The sequence below is a fragment of the Scyliorhinus torazame genome, chromosome 12, assembly GCF_047496885.1.
Source record: "Scyliorhinus torazame isolate Kashiwa2021f chromosome 12, sScyTor2.1, whole genome shotgun sequence".
NCBI lineage: Eukaryota > Metazoa > Chordata > Chondrichthyes > Carcharhiniformes > Scyliorhinidae > Scyliorhinus > Scyliorhinus torazame.
This window is the reverse complement of record NC_092718.1, coordinates 28534196-28550595: the sequence shown is the minus strand read 5'-3', so window position 1 is coordinate 28550595 and position 16400 is coordinate 28534196. Positions and strand designations below refer to the sequence as shown.

The window sequence follows — 16400 nt, the reverse complement described above, 5'->3', positions numbered from 1 at the left end:
AATAGTAGACTACAGTTAGAAGATGATCAGTTCCTCCAGTAGCGAAGAGGTTTGCTTGATTTGAGCAAGGTGCCTGTCTGTCAGATTCAATATCTCTGCTGGGTTGATGACTTCCAGGTCATGTCTAGCTGCTGCTGTATGTTGAATCTGGAAGATGTCACATTCCGTTGTGGCCCCTTCAACTTTCTTTGAGGGGGGCGCGGCACTCGACAGCATCGCAGCAATGTACATCTGCTTGCTTGCTTGCATGTCACATCCAGGTGATACCTTTGTAAATGGAGTAATTTTGGAACAGATAATAGCAGTTTGAGAAAAATGCTTCAAAAGGGGCTTGTGGTTGGACTCCACTGTTACTTTGTCCCTCCCAAGAAGATACTGATGAAGACGCTGATGAAAAACAATAGCCAGACACTATTTCTCAATCTGAGCATCACGTCATTCAGTTTGCGTTAATGCGCTGGACGCAATAGCGACCAGTTTTTCTTGTTGCATCAAAGTTCCTCCCAGATCCATCTCACTGGTGTCACAAGGCAAAGTCACTTCATCATTGACAACATCGTGTTTCAGCACCGGTATTGTCGTCACTAGTTGTTTGATTTCAGTGAGCGCAATTTCTTGTTCTGTTCCCCAATACCAGAGAACATCCTTATCTGTGGGCTTGTGTAATGGCTCACTCTCAGCTGACAAATTTAGCTGAATAGTTCACAAATCCAACAAATTGTTGCTCTGCTTTCACATCGGTTGGTCGCTGCTACAGCTGTCGTTTTGTCAGGATCTGGGTAAAAACCTTTTACTGTTCTATGGACAACACCTATATACTTGCCTGCAGGCATCTTCAGCTGCAATTCTTCCTTATTCAGATTCAAGGGGTGAGCTCTCTCCAGCAGTCGTATTAAATTCTGACCATAGTCAGCTGTGGCCACTTCCATTCTGTTCCCACATCCAGAGACTAGCTGATCATCCACTATGGTTTTCACTCCGGGAAGATCACTGTCTATCTGATGTTGTCAACGTTGATACTCTTCTCAAGCTGTGGAAATGCCAAACAGCATGTTCACCATTCATATCTCCCAAACAGCGTCCAGAATGTAGTTAGAAAGCTGCTACTTTCGTCCAGCTTCACTTGCCAGTACCCAGATTTTGCATCTAGGGTTGTAAAGGTCTTTGTCTTGGAAAGTTGGGGCAACATTCCTTCGATAGTTGGCATGGGGTAGGAGGTCTCTTCAGCACTTCATTGAGATCCTTTGACTCGGAGCTTTCCAGGATGTTTAGCTGCGACCACGCTGCTAATCCAGTCTGTAGGAGTTGTCACTTTCTTGATTACTACATTCTTTTCCATCTTGTCTTTTAGGTTTGACTTGAGAGCAGCTGGAACTCTTCTCAGCAGATGCTGAATTGGTCTCACACTCTCACCTAATTCGAGATGATATTCTCCAGGAGGACATCAAAACCCTGGAAACACATCTTTGTACTCCTCCAGGAACTGTTCATTAATCAATAGTTTTGTGTGCTACGTCACATTATAAATCTTTGTTGCCACATTTAGGGTTAACAATCCAAGTTCTAGACTTGTTCTGGCTGAGATGAGTGGCTTTTGCTTACCGGCTGTGATCTGGAACTCCGGGGGCGGATTCTCCGTCCCGCTGAACCAGTTTTCAAATGCGTCACGCCCCGCCGGCAGTGGGATTGTCCCTCCCGGCAGCTGGCTAATGGGGCTTCCCTTTGTGGGCAACCCCACGCCATCGGGAAAGCCGTGGGCGTGAGTGCACTGCCGGCGGAACGGAGGATCCTGCCGACGGAGAATCCAGCTCCAGAGCTTCATTCCTGGACATGCCTCCAGAGGCACGGAAAGCAAGGTGTTTCCAATCAATGCTGCATTAGGCTCTCAGACTAATTTGTCCTCTTGGTATGAGGATCATGTGATCATATAGCCTGAACCTTACTTTTGAGCGCTTCATTTTTGGATTGTCATGTTGAGCCACTTCGACAGGCCAGTGAAGGTCACGATGTTGCAGGACGTGCCAGAGTTTATCTTACATTTCTTATTCGCTTGGTGCTCTCCTTCTGTGGCCCTCATTCTAACCGTCGCAAACCGTTAATTGCCTGTAGACTTGCCGGAACCAACCTCTTGTTTGGTGCGAAATGATTCCGCTTCTTGCAGTTAATACACTCTTGTTCCAATGTTGAGCAACTTTTCTTTTCCTTTGCACAATGCCCTCCGCAGCATTTACATCCTACCCTTTGTCAGCAATTGTTCTGCTCTTTCGGCCTGGAATGTCTCTCAGCATAATGTTTCCTCTGGTCTGTTCTGCCATACATGTGCTCTAGCTGATATTCTACAACCTCTATGTTTCGGCACATGTCTATCATTTTCTTGAGAGTAAGTTTCTTCCCTCTCTGTAGGCCTGTTCTCACCGTTAGGTCTCTTGTGCCAAAGACAGTTTCATTTTTATTGAGAACATCTTTTAGTTGCCCAAATTCACATGATTCAGCAAGCTCAGTTACATAGAACTTCGGCCCTCGATGTTGCGTCGACCTGTGAAACCACTCTAAAGCCCATCTACACTATTTCCTTATCGTCCATATGTCTATCCAATGACCATTTGAATGCCCTTAGTGTTGGCGAGTCCACTTCTGTTGCAGGCAGGGCATTCCACGCCCTTACTACTCTCGGAGTAAAGAACCTACCTCTGACATCTGTCCTATATCTATCTCCCCTCAATTTAAAGCTATGTCCCCTCGTGCTAGACATCACCATCCGAGGAAAATAGCTCTCACTGTCCACCCTATCTAATCCTCTGATCATCTTGTATGCCTCAGTTAAGTAACCTTCTTCTCTCTAACAAAAACAGCCTCAAGTCCCTCAGCCTTCCCTCATAAGATCTTCCCTCCATACCAGGCAACATTCTGGTAAATCTCCTCTGCACCCTTTCCAATGCTTCCACATCCTTCCTATAATGCGGCAACCAGAATTGCACGCAATACTCCAAATGCGGCTGCAGAAGGGTTTTGTACAGCTGCAACATGACCTCATGGCTCCGAAACTCAATCCCTCTACCAATAAAAGCGAACACACCGTACGCTTTCTTAACAACCCTTTCAACCTCGGTGGCAACTTTCAGGGATCTATGTACATGGACACCGAGATCTCTCTGCTCATCCACACTACCAAGAATCTTACCATTAGCCCAGTACTCTGTCTTCCTGTTATTCCTTCCAAAATGAATCACCTCACACTTTTCTGCATTAAACTCCATTTGCCACCTCTCAGCCCAGCGCTACAGCTTATCTATGTCCCTCTGTAACTTGTAACATCCTTCCGCACTGTCCACAACTCCACCGACTTTAGTGTCATCTGCAAATTTATTCACCCATCCTTCTACGCCCTCATCCAAGTCATTTATAAAAATGACAAACAGTGGCCCCAAAACAGATCCTTGTGGTACACCACTAGTAACTGGACTCCAGTCTGCACATTTCCCATCAACCACCACCTTTTGTCTTCTTCCAGCTAGCCAATTTCTGATCCAAACTGCTAAATCACCCTGAATCCCATGCCTCTGTATTTTTTGCAATAGCCTACCGTGGGGAACCTTATCAAACGCTTTACTGAAATCAATATACACCACATCAACTGCTTTACCCTCATCCATCTGTTTGGTCACCTTCTCAAAGAACTCAATAAGGTTTGTGAAGCACGACCTACCCTTCACAAAACCGTGTTGACTATCTTTAATCAAATTATTCCTTTCCAGATGATTATACATCCTATATCTTATAAACCTTTCCAAGACCTTGCCCACAACAGAAGTAAGGCTCACTGGTCTATAGTTACCGGGGTTGTCTCTACTCCCCTTCTTGAACAAGGGGACAACATTTGCTATCCTCCAGTCTTCTGGCACTATTCCTGTAGACAAAATTGACTTAAAGGTCAAAGCCAAAGGCTCAGCAATCTCCTCCCTAGCTTCCCAGAGAATCCTAGGATAAATCCCATCCGGCCCAGGGGACTTATCTATGTTCACACTTTCCAGAATTGCTAACACCTCCTCCTTATGAACCTTCTAGTCTAGCAGCCTGAATCTCAGTATTCTCCTCAACAACATTGTCTTTTTCCTGTGTGAATACTGACGAAAAATATTCATTTAGCACCTCTCCTATCTCCTCGGGCTCCACGCATAACTTCCCACTACTGTCCTTGACTGGCCCTAGTCTTACCCTAGTCATTTATTCCTGACATATCTATAGAAAGCTTTATGGATATCCTTGATCCTACCTGCCAAAGACTGCTCATGTCCGCTTCTGGCTCTTCTTAGCTCTCTCTTTAGGCCCTTCCTAGCTAACTTGTAACTCTTGAGCGCCCTAACTGAACCTTCATGTCTCATCTTTACATAAGCCTCCTTCTTCCTCTTGACAAGTTTTTCGGCTGCAGTTACTGCAGTTACATAGAACATAGAACATAGAACAATACAGCGCAGTACAGGCCCTTCGGCCCACGATGTTGCACCGAAACAAAAGCCATCTAACCTACACTATGCCATTATCATCCATATGTTTATCCAATAAACTTTTAAATGCCCTCAATGTTGGCGAGTTCACTACTGTAGCAGGTAGGGCATTCCACAGCCTCACTACTCTTTGCATAAAGAACCTACCTCTGACCACTGTCCTATATCTATTACCCCTCAGTTTAAGGCTATGTCCCCTCGTGCCAGCCATATCCATCTGCGGGAGAAGGCTCTCACTGTCCACCCTATCCAACCCCCTGATCATTTTGTATGCCTCTATTAAGTCTCCTCTTAACCTTCTTCTCTCCAACGAAAACAACCTCAAGTCCATCAGCCTTTCCTCATAAGATTTTCCCTCCATACCAGGCAACATCCTGGTAAATCTCCTCTGCACCCGCTCCAAAGCCTCCACGTCCTTCCTATAATGCGGTGACCAGAACTGTACGCAATACTCCAAATGCGGCCGTACCAGAGTTCTGTACAGCTGCAACATGACCTCCCGACTCCGGAACTCAATCCCTCTACCAATAAAGGCCAACACTCCATAGGCCTTCTTCACAACCCTATCAACCTGGGTGGCAACTTTCAGGGATCTATGTACATGGACACCTAGATCCCTCTGCTCATCCACACTTTCAAGAACTTTACCATTAGCCAAATATTCCGCATTCCTGTTATTCCTTCCAAAGTGAATCACCTCACACTTCTCTACATTAAACTCCATTTGCCACCTCTCAGCCCAGCTCTGCAGCTTATCTATATCCCTCTGTAACCTGCTACATCCTTCCACACTATCGACAACACCACCGACTTTAGTATCGTCTGCAAATTTACTCACCCACCCTTCTGCGCCTTCCTCTAGGTCATTGATAAAAATGACAAACAGCAACGGCCCCAGAACAGATCCTTGTGGTACTCCACTTGTGACTGTACTCCATTCTGAACATTTCCCATCAACCACCACCCTCTGTCTTCTTTCAGCTAGCCAATTTCTGATCCACATCTCTAAATCACCCTCAATCCCCAGCCTCCGTATTTTTTGCAATAGCCTACCGTGGGGAACCTTATCAAACGCTTTGCTGAAATCCATATACACCACATCAACTGCTCTACCCTCATCTACCTGTTCAGTCACCTTCTCAAAGAACTCAATAAGGTTTGTGAGGCATGACCTACCCTTTACAAAGCCATGCTGACTATCCCTGATCATATTATTCCTATCTAGATGATTATAAATCTTGTCTCTTATAATCCCCTCCAAGACTTTACCCACTACAGACGTGAGGCTCACCGGTCTATAGTTGCCGGGGTTGTCTCTGCTCCCCTTTTTGAACAAAGGGACCACATTTGCTGTCCTCCAGTCCTCTGGCACTATTCCTGTAGCCAATGATGACATAAAAATCAAAGCCAAAGGTCCAGCAATCTCTTCCCTGGCCTCCCAGAGAATCCTAGGATAAATCCCATCAGGTCCCGGGGACTTATCTATTTTCAGCCTGTCCAGAATTGCCAACACCTCTTCCCTACGTACCTCAATGCCATCTATTCTATTAGCCTGGGGCTCAGCATTCTCCTCCACAACATTATCTTTTTCCTGAGTGAATACTGACGAAAAATATTCATTTAGTATCTCGCCTATCTCTTCAGACTCAACACACAATTTCCCATCCCTGTCCTTGACTGGTCCTACTCTTTCCCTAGTCATTCGCTTATTCCTGACATACCTATAGAAAGCTTTTGGGTTTTCCTTGATCCTTCCTGCCAAATACTTCTCATGTCCCCTCCTTGCTCGTCTTAGCTCTCTCTTTAGATCCTTCCTCGCTACCTTGTAACTATCCATCGCCCCAACCGAAACTTCACACTTCATCTTCACATAGGCCTCCTTCTTCCTCTTAACAAGAGATTCCACTTCCTTGGTAAACCACGGTTCCCTCGCTCGACGCCTTCCTCCCTGTCTGACCGGGACATACTTATCAAGAACACGCAGTAGCTGATCCTTGAACAAGCCCCACTTATCCAGTGTGCCCAACACTTGCAGCCTACTTCTCCACCTTATCCCCCCCAAGTCACGTCTAATGGCCTCATAATTGCCCTTCCCCCAGCTATAACTCTTGCCCTGCAGTGTATACTTATCCCTTTCCATCATTAACGTAAACGTCACCGAATTGTGGTCACTGTCCCCAAAGTGCTCTCCTACCTCCAAATCCAACATACAGATTAATAGCCACTTTTTCACTTTGAGCCCTAATGTTAAACATAAGATACATTCACTTGGGATTCAAAGTGTGCCTTCAAGTCTTTTAACATTTCTGCAGTCTATTTTCTGTTCTTCGGATAGATTTAGTGCAGAATACCATTTATAGCAGTCTCTCCCCAACAGTGTTGAAAGTGTTGCTTTTCATATCAGCTTCGGCTCATTAATTCAATCTACTGCAATCTCATAGTTTTGTAATTGCAAGTGGAAAAACTCTCAGTTTTGCTACATATCTCCTTTCATTTCAACAGGAGCTGCGAGTGGGAAATTTACAGCCATTTTCAACTTCTGGTAGTTTTTTTCCAGCCGCTTTCAGCAAGTTGGAACATTTCAGTGTTCCTCTCTCAGTAGCTGTGACTTCTCTTCCAGCTTTTCTAAACTCAATCTGAGCTCCACTTCTGACACCATGTTGTGAGCTTCAAGACTACAGTGTTTCCGGTTGAGAGAGGTGCTTACATAGGAAGGGCAAACAGATTGAGTGTCAGCTTGTCAATCCTCCCAACACATGCCAATGGCAGGCGATAAAAATGGGAGAGATTCCTGGTCAGTAATGTGACTGAAAGAAAATTGGAGCCTTTAGAACAAAGAACAAAGAACAATACAGCACAGGACCAGGCCCTTTGACCCTCCAAGCCTGTACCGGTCATGATATCAACCTTGGCCAAAACCCTCAGCACTTGTGCCGTATCCCTCTAAACCCATCCTATTCATGTATTTATCAAGATGCCTTTTGAATGCCGTTAATGTATCTGCTTCTATAACATCCCCTGGCAACGTGTTCCAGGCACTCCCACCCTCTGTGTAAAAAACCTGCCTCGCGCATCTGCTCTAAACTTTGCCCCACGGACCTTAGTCCTATGCCCCCTGGTGACTGACCCCTCCACCCTGGGAAAGAGTGCCTGCCTATTCACTCTATCCATGCCCCTCATAATCTTGTAGACCTCTATCAGGTCACCCCTCAACCTCCGTCGTTCTAATGAAAACAGTCCGAGTATATTCAGCCTCTCCACATAGCTAACACACCTCAGAGCAGGCAACATCCGGTAAACCTCCCCTGCACCCTCCAAAGCCTCCACATCCTTCTGGTAGTGTGGCGACCAGAATTGTGCGCAGTATTCCAAGTGTGGCCTGACCAAGGTTCTATCCAACTGCAGCATGACTTGCCAGTTTTTATACTCGATGCCCCGTCCAATGAAGGCAAGCATTCCGTATGCTTTCTTGACGACCTTGTCCACTTGTGTTGCCATTTTCAAAGATCTATGGACCTGTATGTCCAGATCTCTCTGATTTTCTATATTCCTAAGAGCTTTGCCGTATATTTCTCCTCTATGTTAGACCTACCAAAATGTATTACCTCACATCTGTCCGGATTATATACCATTTGCCATTTCCCTGCCCAAGTCTCCAACCTATCTATGTCCTGCTGTATCCTCTGACAATCCTCAACATTATCCGCAACTCCACCAACCTTGGTGCCATCTACGAAGTTACTAATCAGGCCAGCTACATTTTCCTCCAAATCGTTTATGTACACTACAAACAACAGAGGTCCCATTGGAACACCATCACTACTCATAGCTTCGGACTACAACATGCATGTGAAAGTATATGCTGTTGTAGCAACGGAGGGGGAGGGGGTTGCTGGCTTGTTCAGCTGGACGGCCGGTGTAGATCAGATTGGTGCCAACAGCACAGAGTTCAGTTCCCATTCGGGCTGGGTGGATTGGGGACCTGCCTCCTTGCCCGACCTGTGATGGAGCTTGTGGCGCTGTGGGCCAGACCTGGCTCAGGACAGAGAACTGTGAAGAAAAAGGTCTTGCAGATCTAGTAAGTTTAAATTTTAAAAAATCTGTTACTTGGGGGTATCTTTCCTCGATTTCAAAGAACAAAGAACAAAAACAAGTACAGCACGGTAACAGGCCCTTGGGCCCTCCAAGCCTGCGCTGACCATGCTGCCCGTCTAAACTAAAATCTTCTACACTTCCGGGGTCCATATCCCTCTATTCCCATCCTATTCATGCACTTGTCAAGATGCCCCTTAAACGTCACTATCGTCCCTGCTTCCACCAGCTCCTCCGGCAGCGAGTTCCAGGCACCCACTTCGGTTTCAGGTCAGAGCGCCCATCTTTACGGCCAACATGACCAACACTTTGATTTATTAGTTCTGTAAATATTAGCGATGGGGAGAGGCTTTTTGATCTGCAGGGGAGGCTGAAAGCGGGAGGTCTTGCGTTGAAGCCTCCAGCAATACATCTAACCCGAGTTGGAAATCTTGCTCTTGGATCTCTGCTTGCTGCCAGGGACTCTCCTGTATTATTTACACTTCAATTCTGAGTAATTCTTCTCTGGAGGTTTTCACTAACTGCTTTGGGTTCAAAGCAGTGCACCACATCTTGAGGTAATCAAATTTCAACCACTCCAAGAGCGAGAGAGAGAGAGAGAGAGAGAGAAAACAGCACAAATCCTACTTTGCATATAAATTATTGATGGAATTCAGGCTAAGTACACCAGCAAAATAATTCATGAAAGTCATCGACAGAAATAGGTTTGTGCCAACTGTAAATATATTAAGTACGGGTGGTGCAGATTAATGTCTGAAGCAGTGTTATTCCTGGGTCATCACTCCCTCTGCTGTTCAAAAAGACAAATGAAACACTGGGATAATTTGGACATTAAACAGTCCTCTGGAGGCAAGGCTCCCCCTGCTGGATCGACAGCAGCAAATACAACTTGTTTAGTGTTTATTTTCCAACATATCTCCTTGCTGGCATTATTCTGATGCTTTCACTTGTTACTTGCAACTACTCTTGCTGTTTTGATTCAATCATAAATTTGTTAACAAGTTGATTCATCCAAAAACTTTTAATTGGGGAATCGATAGCTGAGTTCATATCTGATTATGCATGTTGACCCTGACATCCCTCATTGGCATTTGTTGGGCAATAATAATATTAATCTTTATCATTGTCACAAGTAGGCTTACATTAATGCGGCAATGAAGTTACTGTGAAAATCCGGCACCTGTTCGGGTACACAGAGAGACTACCCAGAATTCAGAATGTCCAATTCACCTAACAAGTACGTCTTTTCGGACTTGTGGGAGGAAACCGGAGCACCCGGAGGAAACCCACGCAGACACGGGGAGAACGTGCAGACTCCACACAGACAGTGACCCAAGCTGGAATCGAACCTGGTCCCTGGAGCTGTGAAGCAACAGTGCTAACCACTGTGCTACCGTATAATAATAATCTTATTATTGTCACATTACAGTTTCATGTAAACATTTTGCCAAATAACAAAAGGATAATCTATTGAAAGTTGAGAAAAAATCTGCATGGATCAAGTGATATATAATGTCTCACTCTCTATATCAATCCTTTTCGTCTGAAGCACGACAACGTTTGGAAGTGTGACACTTGTTGCTGATTGTCTCAATAACAAACCAGGGCCTGGATTCTCCCCCTCGCGACGCCAGAAACACAAATTGCGATCAGGTGGAGAATCCAAAAACTGATGTTTGTGCCTGCCGCCGCTTCCGCCGTCATGCTCCGGGAGTCCCTCGCTGGGGGCGATATCGATGTTTCTGTCCCACGCCGGCGGATCGATGCAAAACCGTCACTTGCGTGGATTTCAATGTCATTAGTGGAGCTCCGCAGTGTACAAAACAGGGCTATGTGCGGCCTCAGCCGTGCCTTCCCCGCTGAGGCCCTTTATCAAACGTGAGTCGCGTTTCATAGCCTTGTGTTTCTCGGTGCTACGCCGGGTAACAGGCAGCCAGACCCGCTCGCGATGGGACTTTCCCCCCAATTAGTTAAATCCTGCTCTTAGTCTCCCAAACGGAGAATTTAGGCCCAGATCACTATTGACAGAAAGGAAGCCTCACAATTAATCAATTCCACCTGAAAATACTGATAATAAAAGCCACTCGTTTCCTGCAACAAAAGCAAAATATTGCAGATGCTGAGGACGTGAAACCAAAACGGAAAATGTTGGAAATACTCATTGGCTCAGACAGCATCGGTGGAGGGAGAAGGGGAGAGTGGAGGAGACAAGGGGAAGGTCTGTGACGTGGTGAAGATAACAGTTGCATAAGAGTGAGATTAATTCAGTTAGTCACTTGTTAGCCTTGCAGACTCAACCCAGTCAGATTCTACTCCCTGCACCCATTAGTTTGGACAACAGCTTCTTGGTCACAGTTCTTCTATTCCACGATTCACCTCCGTAAGATCCACCTTTTATTTCTTTACTTGTCCCATTATCATCTCCTGGTGATATTGAATTTATTCAAGGCGGACTTTTACAAATTTGTGATCAACACGAGGGTCAAGGGTTCTGAGGGGTGTTGGGGGGGGCGGGGGAGGGGAGGAGGCAGACTGCCAAGTGGAGTTGTGACAAAACCAGGTCAGCCATGATCTTATTGAACGGTAGAGCAGGTCCGAGGCTGCTGAATGGCCTAGTCCTGCTCCAAAGTCCTAATGTGCACACACTAACCATCTGGCCAACTGAGCTAACCGGCCCTCCTTCCCTCACCAAAGATTTCCTTGGGGCTATGTGAAGAGTTCCTCAGTGCCTTCGTCACACGCCCAGCAGCATCAGCAAACAAACGAAATGACCGGTTGCGGAATGTTGCTGTGTGCAGAATTGCAGCCACTTGTTTTTGGAACACCAATCTCTCGGCTGCAAAGGAAGTAATTATGCAAACAGCTCCGAGATGTTTCCGTGAGTTAAGGACCGATCTCCGGAGATGCTTCAGCACGAAAGCAGCCACTTCCTCAACATCTTCTCCCCTTTTCCTGAATCAGAAGCTTCAAAGAGGTTGCCCGTTAACTGCCTCCTTAAGATCGCTAATTAGATCAGCCTCAGTATGACAGGGCCAAATCCACACTGACAAGCAGGTCTGCATCATTGTCAACTAGTTTTCTTTGCAATGTTTGATTCTGTTGTTTAATTTTTTCTCACTGCAACCTGTATTTTTAAGTACAGGTCACATTAAAAATTATAAAGCTATCCTGGTTGAAAGCTTCTGAAGTTGGAGTGCCTTGTATGCATCAATGCATTAAATTTTAATTATCATATCGAATGAAGGAATATACGTCATGGGTTTGGTGCTTTCCGCGGGCCCTGATTGTTTACTCTGATTTCCAATGCCTTAAAGCCATTTAGACTCATTGAAAGTTTTGTGTTTACTCTGATCAAATTGGGGTACTTGACAGGCAGGAGGCAGCGTGGGAATGTCATTCGATCAGTGATCCAGAGGCCCCGGCTAATGTTCGAGGGACAGGGGTTCAAATTCCACTGTGGCGGCTGGTGGAATTTGAATTCAAGTAACAATCTGGAATTGAAGTCTCAAGAATGGCGACCGTGAAAATTGTTGTAAAACCCGCCTGGTTCACTCATGTCCTTTAGGGAAGGCAATCTGCCAACCTTACCTGATCTCGCCTAAATGAGGTTCACTCTTAATCGCCCTGCTTAATGTTGCGGCAAGCCAATTAGTTCCAGGGCAATTAGGGATGGGCAGCAAATGCTGGCCTTGTCAAAGAATTTTTAAAAACTTGGATTTAGTTTGACATTGGTAAGATGGCCGCCATGTTGTGCATTCTTCTGCATTTAGCTTTGGGGTTGCGCCCAAAGAGGCAACTCAGAATCTTTATTGCAATGCTTTCTAGACATGTGGGCCAACTTGCTCCACGTCAACCTTCCGCACGGCCGAACCTTACTGAAGATAATATGCCCCCCCCCCCCTTCTGTCCCATCGTATGAAAAGCAGCATGCCCACTATTTATGGCCTGGGCATTGTATTATCGGGGTCAATTGGCTTGCTGACAAGATGATGAGCACAAGATGGCGCTGGAGCGTGGCGACTCCCTGCGAGCTCTCACGGACAGATCCCCTTTTACATATCTTATAATCGTACTAATCTTTTAAAATTTAATTTTAAGACTAACATTATTACTAACCTATCTCTGTAATCTTACCTTGCAGGTTTGAAAATCCTCCGAGGCCCGTGGAGGACACCTTTTGACCCAACTCGACCTGACTGCATTCCAGATGGCCCGACCTAACCTGGAAGCTGATGAGGCCGCTGTTGCCAGACTCCTAAGTGACCCTCTTATGGACTGACCTGATTAACACTATACCCCTGTATGCTTTACCTGATGCTGGTGTTAATGTTTTTACATTGTGTACCTTGCCCTATTATGTATTTTCTTTTATTTCCTTTTCTTTTCATGTACTTGATGATCTGTTGAGCTGCTCGCAGAAAAATACTTTTCACTGTACCTCGGTACACGTGACAATAAACAAATCTAAAATCCAATTGATCCCAATGATTTATTCGAATATGGTTGGCGGGCTGCTGATTCCGTGATCTGTCCAGCCCCCGTAATATTGGGGTGAGCTCAACTGTGTGCAGTAGGGTGGGGGATGGGCACCCAAAAAGATGTTCAGTGGAAGCATGTAAAATGCAGCTCGTGGTGTTAAATATTTAATATTTAATGGCTCCTTCTTGTGGGACTCAGTGGGGAAGAGGTGTGTTGTACCATTTGATGTGAGCCTCCAAGACAGCTTAGTTCGGTGACGTGGGGCTTCAAGGCCCCTGAGGAACCTTGCTGACTGGGGGGGGGGGGGGAGAATCAGTTACATTGCGGTGAACCGGACTCTCAATCTCTGCCCTAAGTGTGTCAAGCCTCCGAATTGCCAGACCCACTGAAACATCACCAGAAGAGAGGCATAAACCCGAGACCCTCAAGTCTGGTGCTAAAGAAAGTTTTTTTTAAAGAAACATTTTATAAATACAGGACAAGTATCCTTTATACGAAACCCTTGGGGCCTATTGCATTTCAGTATTCAGGTGTTTTCAGTTTTCAAATCTACCCATTCGATATACCCTATAGGGTGGCACGATAGCACAGTGGGTAGTGTCATGTGAGAGTACCTTTATGAAATGGGTGTTTATAAAATAGCTGTTGTGGATGTACCTTTAAGAAATGGGTGTTTATCAGTGTTGTCAGACTGTGGGTGGAGCTGGGCTGTCTGTCTGCTTTTACTTTCGCTTTGGGCTATCTGCCACAGGGTGTGTTTTAGTTTTGTTTTGAGAGCTGGATAGCTGCAGTCAAGAAGGTGTATTAGTCTCTCTCTCTGCAATCTAAAGACTGTCTCCAGATCCTTTGGTGATTTAAAAATAATACCTGTTTCTGTAGAGAAGTTAAACCTGATGTCTTTCTGTAAAAAGGGTTTTTATTTGTCTTATGGATGTTGCAAGGAAAGATTAAGAGTTACTTATAGAGTTCAGTATTCTTTGGGGGATTTATTGGTGCTGATAGTTGTTGAGATGTTTACTGTGAGTTTATAAAGTGTTAACTGGTGTCATAAATAAACATTGTTTTAATTTAAAAGTACTTTAACTCTCTGTTGCACGACACCTGTAAGGTAGTCCCGTGTGCTCCCCAAGATCACAATCTATTAAAAGTTGTGGGTCAGGTGAAACCCTGGCCCATAACAGTAGTACTATTGCTTCACAGCTCCAGGGTCCCAGGTTCGATTCTCGGCTTGGATCACTGTCTATGTGGAGTCTCCATGTTCTCCCCGTGTCTACGTGGGTTTCCTCCGGGGGCTCCGGTTTCCTCCCACAGGTCCCGAAAGACGTTCTGTTAGGTAATTTGGATATTCTAATTTCTCCCTCTGTGTACCCGAACAGGCGCCGGAGTGTGGTGACTAGGGGCTTTTCATAGTAACTTCATGGCAGTGTTAATGTAAACCTACTTGTGACAATTATTATTATTATATGCGGAAGTCCTACTTGCATTTTTAATAAATATATTTAGTGTACCCAATTCTTTCTTTCCACTTAAGGGGTAATTTAACCTGGCCAATACACCTACCTTGCACATCTTTAGGTTGTAAGGGTGAGACCCATGCAGACACGGGGAGAATGTGCAAACTCCAGATGGACAGTGACCCGGGGCCAGGATCGAACCCGGGTCCTCGGTTCCGTGAGGCAGCAGTGCTAACCGCTGAGCCATCGTTCCACCCTTGGAAGGCCTACTTACAATACAATGGCCAAAGCCTAGGCTAGCTATAGTCTGCAATACTCAGCTGTTTCTCCATTTGTCAACTCTCGTACACCTTACTTCTTACCTGCTAATATTTATCACACCTATAATATAACATTACATTGCTTTAGTGACATACAAATTAACTGCATAGCTGCCTAATCATTGTTCAAATTTGGGCTGCATTTAGTTTTCGATGTATGGATAAAGGATGCGACCTGTAAAATCATTCGGAATGTTTCAATTACACCTACCTGTATAACTTTAATCTTTGAAGGCAGTCCTTCAACGGGGCAAAGTTCCAGATCGGACAGGCATAAGTAGTAAAGTGCTGTGCACCCATTCCTCCTTTGACTTAGGCCGCTTTGAAAGCCCATCTCTGGCCCTTCCTCGTAGTCTGGAGTGTCTTCATATTTTGCCATCACTTCAGGGAGACGAAGGTGCAACAGCTCATGAGCAGAGGGTCGATACCTGCCCCGGGTGAAAGGCAGAAGCTCAGTTTCAGTGGCAATCCCCCCATGCTAACCCTGGAAGAAAGCTAGGCAGGACAGAGAGAGAGGAAGAAAAGAGGCGGCAGGATACCACACATTGGAGCGAGAATAAACAATAAAACAGTGCAAGAGACTGCAGGAAACAGATTCAGCAATCCGTGAAGGAAATGCAGGTCAGAGATAAAGCAGATAATCATCTCAGAGCCAATTCCAGGTCCTGCGTTTCCCTCAAGTGAGGTTTTTCGGTCCACTTGGATCGTGGAGTTGCTAAATTCAGGAGCGAAACAGCACAAAGAAGATATCACATGAAATAGAGTGATAAGTTGAGATGAAACCAACTGATCTTTCCTACAATAATTACAGTGATTGTAATTACAAAGGAAACTGACCACGAGCGTCTATACGCCAACTGAAAAAAAGACATTGCCACTTCAGCCATTAGAGCATAAGAAAGAATTCGGCCCATCGAGTCTATTCCACCATTCAATCATGGCTGATAGGTTTCTCATCCCCATTCTCCTGCCTTCTCCCCATAACCCCTGGTCCCCTTATTAATCAAGAGCCTATATTTCTCTTTCTTAAAGACACTCAGTGATTTGGCCTCCACAGCCTTCTGCGACAAAGAGTTCCACAGATTCACCATTCTCTGGCTGAAGAAATTCCTCATCTCTGTTTTAAAGGATCGTCCCTTTAGTGAGATTGTGTCCTCTGGTTCTAGTTTTTCCTACAAGTGAAAACATCCTCTCCACGTCCACTCTATCCAGGCCTTGCAATATCCTGTTAGTTTCAATAAGATCCCCCTCATCCTTCTAAACTCCAACGAGTACAGACCCAGAGTCCTCAACCGTTCCTCATACGACAAGCTGTTCATTCCAGGGATCATTCTTGTGAACCTCCTCTGGACCCTTTCTAAGGCCAGCACATTCTTCCTTTGATACGGGGCCCAAAACTGCTCACAATACTCCAAATGAGGTCTGACCAGAGCCTTATACAGCCTCAGATGTACATCCCTGCTCTTGTATTCTAGCCCTCTTGACATGAATGCTAACATGGCATTTGCCTTCCTAACTACCGATTGAACCTGTATGTTAACCTTAAGAGA

The 16400-nt window shown here is 45.4% G+C and overlaps 1 protein-coding gene and 1 long non-coding RNA gene across 2 annotated transcripts in view; one reads left to right on the top strand and one right to left on the bottom strand.

Annotated features, from left to right (window-relative positions):
- Positions 1-16400, bottom strand: part of LOC140387466 (uncharacterized) — a 193172-nt gene that overhangs the window by 117707 nt on the left and 59065 nt on the right. The window contains exon 9 of the mRNA XM_072470585.1: positions 15062-15278. Within this exon, the coding sequence (XP_072326686.1) occupies positions 15062-15278 (217 nt within the window). The remainder of the gene's footprint in view (positions 1-15061; positions 15279-16400) is intronic.
- Positions 8476-13072, top strand: LOC140387467 (uncharacterized). The gene is made up of 2 exons (XR_011933878.1): positions 8476-8583; positions 12739-13072. It is a non-coding gene; the product is annotated as an uncharacterized lncRNA (long non-coding RNA).